General features: G+C 40.5%; 1 protein-coding gene across 1 annotated transcript in view; it reads right to left on the bottom strand.

The window, feature by feature from the left end:
• Positions 1-13515, bottom strand: part of b4galnt4a (beta-1,4-N-acetyl-galactosaminyl transferase 4a) — a 336936-nt gene that overhangs the window by 17064 nt on the left and 306357 nt on the right. The window contains 1 exon segment of the mRNA XM_055155299.1: positions 411-557. Coding sequence (XP_055011274.1) covers positions 411-557 — 147 coding nt within the window.

The following is a 13515-nucleotide window of genomic DNA, read 5'->3' on the forward strand; positions in this document are numbered from 1 at the left end:
TGAAGTGACAACATTTTAAGACGCCGTAAAGCTCACAAGAGTAAATTTTGCGTGATATTTAAACATTTAAACGATGATTGACAACATGGCAGCAGCTCTATTCAATTGATGATTTAAGCATATACTAGACACATAAATAAAACAGCAACATAACGAAATGTTGACGTACAAAAGAACATATCTGTTTCCTGATTCAACAGACCGAATAAGAAGAGGGTGCAATGGAACACAGCCAGTCAGGCAAAATGATAGACTTAATATAGCAAAACTGACAGCCAAATAAGACCGTGAGCCAGAGGACCAGCCAGCCAGTCAATCAGAAGCTTAGAGCAGACGGGGGAGGAGGAAAAGGGGACAGAGGCGGGGGGGGGGGTGGGGGAACATGCCGAAATGATGAGTGTCAGATTTACTGCTATAGAAGGTGTCCCGTGGGTCTGGCTTGAGCATGTCAGCCCCGTGCTGGGAGCTCGGAGGCGCAGACTGCTCGGGGAGACGGATGTGACTGGCCAAGGTCTGGGGGATGTGCTCCACGCTGTTCATCTTCAAAGTCGACTCATCTGGAACACACAAGATACAGGCTGAGTCACAGAGAGAGAGGACTGAGCAGGAGGGATATTACATGCAAATCTGGCAACGCGGGTCGGGTCATGTATCATAACGCTGGTGATCGTGATATAAACTACCAGTCAAACGTTTGGACACACTTTTTTAAGTAAGAGACCGTTGGATTGTGTGAAATAAGCGGTTTGTTTTTCCTGTTTGCATGGAGACTGTGCGAGGAGCCTATGAACATTTAAGATGCTACAGGCTTTTTAAATCTGTGTGTCATTCATTTTTCAATGTTAAAAAAAACCCAGCTGTTTTCTTCATTATTTGTCTCCAAAACCAAAATGAAAAAAACAGATAATGATTCATTTTTTCAGTTTTCAATTTTGTGTTTAAATGAATAATGGGAAAAACGGATAACAGCCATTTCACATTTCCATGACTTAAACCATGACTGAACCAGTCCTGGTCAAGTTCCAGTCTCAGTCCTGGTCTGGTTCCGGTCTGAGTCCCAGTCTGGCTCCAGTCTCTTCCTGGTCTGGGCCCGGTCTCAGTCCCGGTCTGGCTCTGGTCTTGGTCCCGTTCTGGTCCTGGTCTGGTCCCGGTCCCGATCTGGCTCCGGTCTGGCTCCGGTCTGGTCCCGGTCTCAGTCCTGGTCTCAGTCATGGTCTGGTCCAGGTCTCAGTCCTGGTCTCAGTCATGATCTGGTCCTGGTCTCAGTCCCGGTCTGTCTCTGGTCTGGTCCTGGTCTGGTCCTGATCTCGGTCCTGGCCTCAGTCCCGATTTGGTTCCGGTCTGGTCCTGGACCTGGTTTAGTCTTGGTTCAGTTCTGGTTCAGTCCGGCATCCCTGTTTAAGTCACGGAAACGGGAAATGGCCGTTATCTGTTTTTTCTCATTATTCATTTAAACACAAAACTGAAAAACCTGAATCATTATCCGTTTTTTCGTTTTGGTTTTGGAGACAAATAATGAAGAAAACAGTTGCTTTTTAATTTTTTTTATTTTTGGTTTTATATTGAAAAAAAGAATGAACAAATGATACACGGGTTTTTTTACACCTACGTGGCAGCAAATGTGGCCTTCAGACCTTCAGAGGAAACACTCTGAGGGAATGAACCATTTCATCACAAACTCAAACACCAGATTATGGAGCTGTTAAATGACTCTATGAAATCTAAACTTTTTAAAAATATTTTATATTTATATCATCAAAGTATATACCCTTTACTTTTAACTTTTTTTTCTTTGTTACATACAGAATTCCTTTTAAGACCATTGATATAAAAATGTAATACCTATTTCATAGACCTACCACCAAATAAAAACTAAATTCCTGAATTTGTGTTCATTTATTTCTCAAACAAAGAAATATGGGAAGCAGAGAGACTCTTTCTCATAACCCCAGCAGCTCGGTAATGTAAAACCAATGTTAAAAAACAATATAACAGCGTTAGTCAAACTTTGTGTTCTGCTGAGATTTTCTTTGATTTTACACACTTCTGCTTAGTTGTTGCTTGTGATGCTGTAGCGTGCGATCTTCAGTGACGTGTTCAGAGTATTTTGACCCAGAGGAGCGTTGCGTTCTCAATAATTGGTTCTGCTACATTATTTAACCAAATAATGGTGTATGACAAATTAATTTTTGAGGAGAAACGCGATACAGAGAAGTTTCATTCTGCACAAATTTTAAGACCCAGATATACAAATTCAAGACTTTTCCGAGACTTTTTATGGTATTATTTCCATATTTTTGAATTCAATGCTCTTAAAATTTATTAAAATCTCCGCGTGAACCCTGTACATAATCCCAGATATCTTGCTTCATATATTTGATGTCTTGTGTGTATATATAAAATACAGGGAGTAGTAAAAAATAAAGAAAGAAAAAAAAAACATTGTGTGGAAACTTGTGTCCAAACTTTTATATACTGGGATGAAATTCAGTACTGCTTGTTTTGCACTATTGTTCTGTTCATATTGAAGTTCGTCCTTGTATTCAGTCAAAGTACATTTCTATCAAACACTTTATTGTTTGCATACCTTTATTTTATTACCTGGCAAATCCAGACTCTTATCACTCTGTATTTTTTAAACAGATGGATATCAGTCGAGTTCCCACGGCCTTTGTTTTGTCTCGACCCGACCAAACGTGATTGTGTGCAATCATGACATCATATGTCTCAGATTAACAGAGATTAATTTCAGATTAACAGAGATTAAATCTTTGTCCATTGATTCAGCAATGTTTTTCAGTCACTCGTGGTATTTTTTCTCTTGTAAACATCCATATGCATCAGTGGTTTTCAGCAAGAGCCAGTTTTCCTGATTACATTATACTTTGGCATGAAATGAACAAATGTGCGTGATCATTTTTATTTGTGACTAGGCCCAAGAACTCACTGAATTACAACAAAAATGCATTTTAACAATATTAATTTTAGCTGCCCCCATTTGTATTAAATAATATTGATCTATAGAAGCTTTTTATTTATTTTTTTCTTTTGGTACCCTTAGGTAAAGCCCATCTCCCCTGGGGACACCACACTGGGGACTGAACCAGGAGGAGTAAACCAGGACTGAACCAGGACTAAAACAGGTCTAAATCAGGACTAAACCAGGACTAAATCAGGACTAAACCAGGACTAAATCAGGACTAAACCAGGACTGACCCAGGACTAAAACAAGAGTAAATCTGGACTAAACCAGGACTGAACCAGGACTGAGAGTTGGGATGGGCCCGGAGGTGCACCTGAGTAAACTGTCAGGTGCAGCAGGAGAAAGGACCGGTTTAGAGCTCTGCACCCCACAGGGTTCTGCGCAGCTGTCACCTGATTCTCTCTCTCCCAAGTCCAAGATTAGTCCTGGTTTAGTCCTGGTTAAGTCTTTCTTTAGACCTGGTTTAGTCCTGGTTTAGACCTGGTTTAGACCTGGTTTGGTCCTGGTTTAGACCTGGTTTAGACCTGGTTTAGACCTGGTTTAGACCTGGTTTAGACCTGGTTTAGTCCTGGTTTAGACCTGGTTTAAACCTGGTTTAGTCCTGGTTTGGTCCTGGTTTAGACCTGGTTTAGTTTAGACCTGGTTTACCTGGTTTAGACCTGGTTTAGACCTGGTTTAAACCTGGTTTAGACCGTTTCCTGGTTTAGACCTGGTTTAGACCTGGTTTAGTCCTGGTTTAGACCTGGTTTAGACCTGGTTTAGACCTGGTTTAGTCCTGGTTTAGATCTGGTTTAGACCTGGTTTAGTCCTGGTTTAGACCTGGTGTAGACCTGGTTTAAACCTGGTTTAGTCCTGGTTTGGTCCTGGTTTAGACCTGGTTTAAACCTGGTTTAGTCCTGGTTTGGTCCTGGTTTAGACCTGGTTTAAACCTGGTTTAGTCCTGGTTTGGTCCTGGTGTCCTACTGATGTTCAGTGATGTTAAAAGCCTGCATGAAGTTGGAAATTATTAGCAAAAATGATTTATCAATGTACTAAAAAAAAAAAAAAAGAAAATAGAATATTAAAAAAATACATTATCAGTTGTTGAAACTCATCATTGCCAGGAAAACAAAAAATGCATTTACTTCAAAGGCCTGTGTAGGGTAGGTGTGGGATTTTGGGCAAGGGGAAGGGTTCTAGTCGATAGAATGTTGTGATAGAATGTCTGAAACCTGGAAGTGTCTGTTCTGGATCCCAGGCAACATATTTTCTATTATTAATTATGATTATTGATTGTTTTATGTTGAATCATATTGCCAAATTTCCAGTTTGTGAATTTTGTTCCCTGACAACGGCAATAAAACTTAGTCTGAATTTTGCAATATCGTAATGTAATTGCGTCAAGCAGCACAAAGGATTTTTCTCTCATTTGCGACGGGAGGCAGACAGAGATTGTGGCTAATTGCTACTGCTAAAGCTTAGAGTGACTTAAACACTGTGGAGGCCCTGCAGAGGCTTCAAAGTCTAATAATGAAAGAGATAAAACATGAGGAGTGAAAGCCTAATTTATAGCTATAACTTAAAGGGCCCATATTACGCTGTTTCCTGATTTATGTTATAATGTTGTTTCCTCGTCACAAACAGACCTGGAGTTGTGTTTTGTTTCATTCACACATTTTAACACACAAATCCTGAATATTTAGTTCTTCTGTAAACTCCAGACACCTTCACTAGAATCATTTGGGTGATTTCAACCCCAGGACTTGCTCTCTACAGAACCAAAGATAAAAGGTAGCTATTCATTTGAAAACTACCTCTACATTACATCAAAAGGTGGAACAGAGCATTTTGAGGTTTGGAGATGTTGACAGACTAATAATAGGATCATTCCACGCCACATCTCCAAATGTCCTCGCTCGACCATCTCAGATTTGACTGAAAATTTCAAGGAGGTTCACACACAAGTCCCAAACTTTAGCTCCCAACTCCTTAAAGTTTCGCCATTAAAAAAATATGTTGTCAACTCTCCCCTTTGCGCAGAGTTTTTCAATGAGCCACTTTCAGATTGCTGTATCTAAAAAACTATTTAAGGTCGGTCCTTCAAATTTTTAAGGGTTAATATTTGGCAAATGTACTTGTAGAATATAGACTTTTACACATTTGCTTTTGGTTTATCACAGATTTCTGGGAGCTTGAAACTGCTTGAAAATTCTACTCTTCAAATGTAAGTTCATCTTTGAAGGACTGTGGAAAGTGCAATTTCAGAGACAGAGGTTTAATATTGACCTTCCCGCACAGCCGGTGTACTTTGTATTTTAAAACTGTCCCTCTGTGATGAATGCTGTAGAAGATATTAAAGGGCCCATCTCATCTAAAGTCAACTTTTCAGAGCTTTCAACCTTCTAAGAGAGATGTGTGGGCCTTGCATATGTCGCCAAAGTGGTTTTCAGATTGATTTGGCATTTTTAAAATTTATTTCTGCCACCCTCCCACGTGACAACAAACTAAAGCTGCTACAACAATGACGCGGTCAGATACACCTATGACGCGTTTGACACACCCACCCCCGTCCTCGTCCGATTCCAGGTCCAACACATAAAGCTGAACGTGCTGTATCGCCATGATGAATAAAAGTTTATTCCTACCGCTATCAGACCGCTAAACAGGTTTGAATGGCGGAGCCTATGCTTTCTCAGGACGGGCGGGGGGATGAGCAATAGTCGGCCTTTCATAGTTCCTGGGCTGTGACTGCCTCCAAGAAATCAGTAAGATTTCATAACTATTGTGTCATGGATGGATATGGGTTTCCTCCGCAGGGTGGCTGGGCGCTCCCTTAGAGACAGGGTGAGGAGCTCAGTCACATGGGAGGAGCTCGGAGTAGAGCCGCTGCTCCTCCACGTCGAGAGGAGCCAGTTGAGGTGGCTCGGGCATCTGTTCCGGATGCCTCCTCGGCGCCTCCCTCGGGAGGTGTTCCGGGCATGTCCCACCGGGAGGAGGCCCCGGGGAAGACCCAGGACACGCTGGAGGGACTATGTCTCTCGGCTGGCCTGGGAACGCCTCTGGGTCCCCTCCGGAGGAGCTGGAGGATGTGTCTGGGGTGAAGGAAGTCTGGAAGTCCCTGTTTAGGCTGCTGCCCCCGCGACCCGGCCCCGGATAAGCGGACGAAAATGGATGGATGGATGGATGGATGTGTCATGAATGTTCCAAAACCCAAACTGTGCTTGTATATGTGCAGAAGATACAATGTGAAAAGAGTTATTTTGCATGAGATGGGCCCTTTAAGTGTTAAAAATGGAAAAAATACATTTGGTGCCATCTTTACCATGTTATACCAAAAAAGTGACAGCACTCACCAACATAAAATGCACCGTTTTAAAAAGACTAGATGTCTGTTTTTAACATATCCAAAATTTGTGATGGTGTTCTGGCTTGTTTTCGCAAAATGAATTTTTGAAAATGAAAGGGTCGAGCTAGGGCATTCGAAGATTTGACATGGAATGACCCAATAAAGGATGACTCAAACCTATGAATGAAACAAAACAACTCTGGGTATGTTTTTGAAGATGTAACAACATTACAAAGATGGTTTAAAGCTCTTTTTGCGTAATATAGGACTTTTAAAAAGCCTGAAACAAGTGAGAACAAATACTATAAAAGTCACAGTTAAGCAGCCTGAGTTATATAGTCATTCAGTTATTATTATTATATCTCTTTTATATCTTAATAAAAAGTTAGAGCCGTATCACCCTGCCCTCTTGCAACTTGAGTTTTAGCTGATTAAAGGGGAAAGAACATCACGTGTAATCAAAATAGGACAAAGCTGAAGTTGGGAAAAACGTAGAAGAAACAGGCAAAGTAGTCGGAGTCATAATTATACTAATCAATGCAAAGGGAGGAGAGAGAGGGTGATTAATGGCATGTCAGCGCTTAGGCCTGATGTGGAGATGGGTTATAATTAACAGGGTGGTCAGCATCAGAGCATCCTCCAGGGGCAGCAGCGTACACTCTGTGCTGTTTCTGCATTCTCTGTAATGGTGACTCATGGTAACAAAAGCAATCTATAAAAATGTCTTTCTACTCAATAAGGATACTGTATTCAGGCCAGACTGGATTCAAACTAATACTGTGTTTTTAATCAGACATTTTAGAGTAAAGTTAAAGCAGCACTTGGGTTACAAAAGATGCCAGAAAAAGCTACACTTGTCATGGAGAAAAACATTTGACAGACCCTCTACCCGAAAAGTTACACAATGCACCTTTAACTGTTCCCATACCAATGACTAGTGTTGTAGTCAAGCGTGCACTAATCCAGACCAAGACCTGTCGGAGACCACAAGGTCCCAAGACCAGGACACAACCAAGACCTCTGATGGTCGAGACCGAGACCACAGTCAAAGACCAAATTGAGACCATCTTTATAATTTTCAACATTTATTTGTATTTTACAGTTATTGTGGCACATATATATCACTGTTTTTATAAATCTATCTCCATTTTATCACTCGTCGAGTGTCAGACCTCGAGTCCAAAAGCCTTCAAGACCAAGACAAGACCAAGTCCAAGCACCTTCAAGACCGAGACAAGACCGAGTCCAAACGCCTTCAAGACCAAGACAAGACCGAGTCCAAACACCTTCAAGATCAAGACAAGACCGAGTCCAAGCACCTTCAAGACTGAGATAAGACCGAGTCCAAGCACCTTCAAGATCGAGACAAGACAAAGTCCAAAAGCCTTCAGACCAAGACAAGACCGAGTCCAAGTGCCTTCAAGACTGAGATAAGACCAAGGCCAAGCACCTTCAAGACCGAGACAAGATCGAGTCCAAGCACCTTCAAGACCGAGACAAGACAAGTCCAAGCACCTTTAAGACCGAGACAAGATTGAGTCCAAACGTGGTCGAGTCTGAGACAAGACCAAGTCCAAGCACCTTTAAGACCGAGACAAGACGAGTCCAAGCACCTTTAAGACCGAGACAAGACCGAGTCCAAGCACCTTTAAGACCGAGACAAGACCAAGTCCAAGCACCTTCAAGATCGAGACAAGACCGAGTCCAAACGCCTTCAAGACCAAGACAAGACCGAGTCCAAACACCTTCAAGATCAAGACAAGACCGAGTCCAAGCACCTTCAAGACTGAGACAAGATAAAGTCCAAAAGCCTTCAGACCAAGACAAGACCAAGGCCAAGCACCTTCAAGACCGAGACAAGATCGAGTCCAAGCACCTTCAAGACCGAGACAAGACTGAGTACAAACACCTTCAAGACAGAGACAAGACCGACTCAAAGCACCTTCAAGACCGAGACAAGACTGAGTCCAAACGTGGTCGAGTCTGAGACAAGACCAAGTCCAAGCACCTTTAAGACCGAGACAAGACCGAGTCCAAGCACCTTTAAGACCGAGACAAGACCGAGTCCAAGCGCCTTTAAGACCAAGACAAGACCAAGTCCAAGCACCTTCAAGATCGAGACAAGACCGAGTCCAAACGCCTTCAAGACCAAGACAAGACCGAGTCCAAACACCTTCAAGATCAAGACAAGACCGAGTCCAAGCACCTTCAAGACTGAGACAAGACAAAGTCCAAAAGCCTTCAGACCAAGACAAGACCAAGGCCAAGCACCTTCAAGACCGAGACAAGATCGAGTCCAAGCACCTTCAAGACCGAGACAAGACTGAGTACAAACACCTTCAAGACAGAGACAAGACCGACTCAAAGCACCTTCAAGACCGAGACAAGACTGAGTCCAAACGTGGTCGAGTCTGAGACAAGACCAAGTCCAAGCACCTTTAAGACCGAGACAAGACCGAGTCCAAGCACCTTTAAGACCGAGACAAGACCGAGTCCAAGCACCTTTAAGACCGAGACAAGACCAAGTCCAAGCACCTTTAAGACCCAGACCAGGCCGAATCCAAACACAGTCGAGTCTGAGACAAGAACGAATCCAAGCACCTTCAAGACCAAGACAAGACTAAGTCCAAACATGGTCGAGTCTGAGACAAAACCAAGACTGTAAAAAAAAAGTTCTCGAGGCCAGTCTCGAGTTCTACGACACTACCAATGACTAAACTTGTTCTTTAAAGTATCTGCTGATGCCCAAAATCAACTGATACTGGGACAGAGACTGAAAATATCTTTTATTTACAAGCAGCGTATGGTAAAAAAAAAAATCCAAATGTGTTTCAAAATTCCAGAACAGCTTTGTGAAAATACAACATTAATATTAGGAGATGTTTTGGGCCCACATTGTCCAGTAAATTCTCTTATTACACCAGTTTATAGACCAAACTGAGATATCTTGATAAAAAAGTTTGAGTCATATCATCCTACCTCAGTGGGAAAAGAACATCATGTGTAATGAAAATAGGACAAGGCTGAAGTTGGTAAAAACACAAAAGAAACAAGAACGTGGGGATATCAACCTCTCGATATCCTTGAAGCCGATATCTGATCCACCAAATGTTCAATATTCATGCAGATATCTGATACAAATATTGTATCGGTGCATCCCTAATTCAGATTTGATTAATATGAATTCAATAATAATGAATTCAACGAGGCTTTTTCTGATCAAATGAATGTAAATCAACAAAAAACAAAACCAAAAAACCAGGCTGGACTTTTCTAGGACTTATCAAAGACGTTTTTAATTATATAATCACGCGTCCTCAAATACATTACCCCTTTTTATACAGTTTTCGTAATAAAGATGTAGTCGAAGCCCTGAAGTCCACAATGATTGCAAATGAATTCCACACCAAGGCAAACTCTCTCATTATATTAACATAACCTCACGTCGGAGAAGAAGCGGCTCCGGCCTCCTGTCATCTCCCTGAATCACACGTTGAACATAAAGAGGGCAAAAGGAGCGGGAGTTTAACGCTGTCCTCAAAACGGCTCCTACCATATCTGCATGTGAACTTCCCCTAACTTTGAACAAAACAGCGGATGAAACTTCAAATCTCAAAGGAAGTAGCTGGTGCATAATTTACACTGCTTTGCTGATAAAACAATAACAGATCAAACAACAGATTGCGTCTTGGCGCTTTATTATGTAGTCATTTGTTGTTCTTATTGAAATTATCCCTCTCCAGGCCTGCAAGACGCCATTACAAATTCATCAGGTAGAACTCAGGTGCTTTTTATTTATAAGCCCTGATTCTAGCGCAGTAATAAACACGACGCATTGACTTCAAACCATGACAAATTGTGCTGTGGTAAGCTGCTATGAAAACTACACCATTATGTAAATTATCCTTGCTTTTTCCAATAGTACGGGAGTGATTTTCTATTGTTTTGGCTTATTAAGTAATGCACCAACATCACTGCTTTGGTTAAATTGCTAGATGGAGTTTCTGGTAGGAAAGCTTATAATTATTGTCCATAACTCAGTCATTAAATCTGAATGTTTTAGAACAAAAGAGCAAAGTTTATGCGATGGGACACGGTCGATACAATGTGTAACAAACTCTAAAAATTGGAAGCTTTTCTTAATGATAATTTGGCCGTATTACGTTATTTTCTGATGTTATAATGTTGTTTCCTCGACAAAAACAAATCTGGAGTTGTGTTTTGTTTCATTCACGCATGTTTCACACAAAAATCCTGCATATTTAGGTTGAGTTCTCAAACTGAAAACACCCTGTCCCACCTTGTGATGTCATGTGGTAATGTACCTGGATTTAAATCACTCCTAAAAACGCAACTTTTTTCACATTTTTTTAATAAGTGACATGTACGTTTCTTGTTGTTGAGTGTCTTATTGTTTTCTATATTCTTAGTAAATGTATTGTGTTTGTATTGTGTATTGGTTCCCTCCCACAGGCAGAGTTCAAAAAAGCTATCCATGCTTTCGTGACATCACATCTGGACTATTGTAATTTCTTGTATGTAGGGTTAGACCAGGGCTCCCTGCAACGCTTACAACACGTCCAGAACGCTGCAGCTCGTCTGCTGACAAATACTGAGAAATGTGAACACATCACACCTGTTCTGTGTGACCTGCACTGTCTCCCTATCTTATATTGGGTGCAATTTAAAATGTTATTAATTGTTTTCAAATGTTTGCACTCTATGGGTCCAGTCTATTTTAGGGAGTTACTGCAGCCCTATACGCCGCCCAGAGCCCTGAGATCAGCCGACCAGCTCCTGTTGGTCGAGCCCAAAACTCAGCTCAAGACAAGAGGTGACAGAGCTTTTTTTGTGGAACAGCCTTCCTCTTGCTGTCAGATCCTCTCAGTCTGTAACGCAGTTTAAGACGAGACTGAAAACTCACCTCTTCTCCCTGGCATTTGGTACGAGCTAGTCAGGATATCTTGGTGTTTTTATTGTAGTTTTCACATATTTTCTGTATATCTGTATATGTAACTGTTTCCTCTATGTTATTGACTTGTATGTGAAGCACTTTGGTCAGCTGTTGTTTAAATGTGCTATATAAATAAACTTGAATTGAAGTGAATTGAGTTGGTTTGTACTGCGATTGTCCTTGTCTATTCCGTGTTTGTGTACAGCACTTTGGCCAGCTGTAAAGTTTTTAAAGTGCTTTATAAATAAATTTGGTATGGTATACAAGAAAGGCTACACTGTGTTTTTAAACTCTATACACCATTGTTTCCCAAAGACTGGGTCGCAACCTTCAGGTGGGTCACAAGAGATTTTTTTGGGTCACCTTGTCACAATCTGCATGTAGGTCTGGTACACAGTCCTGACACACGAGTTAGTGAGTCCTCTGCAAAGACGCTCTGGATCTGTGACCTTATCGTCATTCTGGATAAGCATTTCGTCAGAATATCCTGTCCTCAGTAGAGTCGGTATTTCTATGCTTATTCCTTTCACTACAAATATGTGTGAACTGGGATTTTCTGTGCTCACAAAAACAAAGACAAAGCACAGAAACAAACTGAATGCTGCGCCTGATCTGCTGCTGTGCTCTCCCCCTGCACCCTGGACTGGAACGAGCTACAAATGTCATAAGAAATGTTGAAATGTTAAGACATGTTTTGTTTGTAATTATTTTATTGACTATTTTGTTCCAATATTGCTGGTTCAGTTAAATGCTGAAAATAAAAAGAAATGGGCTACAATTAATGTCCAAATTGGTGACTTATAGATACCTTTTATTGCTGGTTGAATTACTGTTTTTCATTGTTTAAAATCTGAGTAATACTAATTGTTTAATTATATTAGGCCCGCAAGGTCATATCAAATATATATTAGAACTGGCCCATCGGCTACAGCTATAGAGACAGTATTTATTTAAAATTTTGTTATTATTTTATATTTTGATTGTGCTGGATTCAATATTTAAGCTAAACTATTATTAAACATTCATTTTAACAAGAAAAGGTTTAACATTACATATCTCGAAAGAAGAGAAAACATGCAGATGTCGCTGAAAATTTTCAATAAATATTTAGTTTGGCCCACGACTTAGTTCCAATTTTTAATTTTAATTTAATTTTCTGTGAATTTGAGTTTGACGCCCCTGGTTCAGAGAGACACAACCACTGAGTCAACAATGAAATATCCTCATTAATGTTCAATAATGGTCAAATCCAACTTTATTTAGTCATTTATGAGTAATGTCTGTTGACTTGGGTCACGAAAATTTGTGAGTTTTAAAATATGGGTCCCCAGAAAAAAAGTTTGGGAAACACTGACATACACTTTCACTAGAATCATATGGATCATTTCAGCTCTAGAATTGCTAATCTCTACTGAACTGAAGGTAAAAGGATCTGTTCACTTGAAAAGTACCACAACATGACATCACAAGGTGGAACAGACTAATAATAAAGGGTTACTCAAACATGTGTAAATAACAAAACACAACTCCATGTATGTTTTTGATGAGCCAACATTGTAACATGGTAACAACATTTGGCCATGACTTAAAGCTCATAACAAATATGTTGTGTAACATTGGATGTTTAAGGATCAGGGGTAAAGACACAAACAAGCAACTAGAATTTCCTAATGTTTTTCTGTATTCAGACCTTGCTTAGCCAACCAAACTGTTCATTTCTTCCTTGCTCCATTAAGGACCGTTTTCTCAAAATATTACCAAATTTTTCCTTGGTCTCTTGCTGTCCGGCAGACAGGCAAACCAACAAACAAACCAATCAACCACAAATGTGTCTGCAAAATACCACAGAGCAGTGCAGGTTACAGCGGAGAACGAGAATAAAAAATGAATACAGAAAGAAACGAATAAATAAAAAATGACCTATAATGTGTTATGTTTATTTAAAGGGGCACTATGTAACTTTTCGGTTGGGGCTTCATCACCTGCTTGTTTCTATGGAGATGTTATTGCTGTGCCTTGAATGTTCCACAATATGACATTAAACAGCTCTACTTTACATTTAGTCAATAACAGACAGTGTTGAGAGTAACAAATTACTGTAATGCCACAGGGAAAAAAAGGTAATATTTTACTTGGTACAAATGTGAATAACACGCGTTACAATGCATTTTTAACCTGGATTGAATTTTTTCGTTTTTCTTCATACAAATTCGCTAAAATCACCGCAATATCAGCAGCGGTGAAACGCCATCG

The sequence above is a fragment of the Boleophthalmus pectinirostris genome, unplaced genomic scaffold, assembly GCF_026225935.1.
Source record: "Boleophthalmus pectinirostris isolate CB_2022bp ecotype Guang Dong unplaced genomic scaffold, ASM2622593v1 HiC_scaffold_2, whole genome shotgun sequence".
Lineage (NCBI taxonomy): Eukaryota > Metazoa > Chordata > Actinopteri > Gobiiformes > Gobiidae > Boleophthalmus > Boleophthalmus pectinirostris.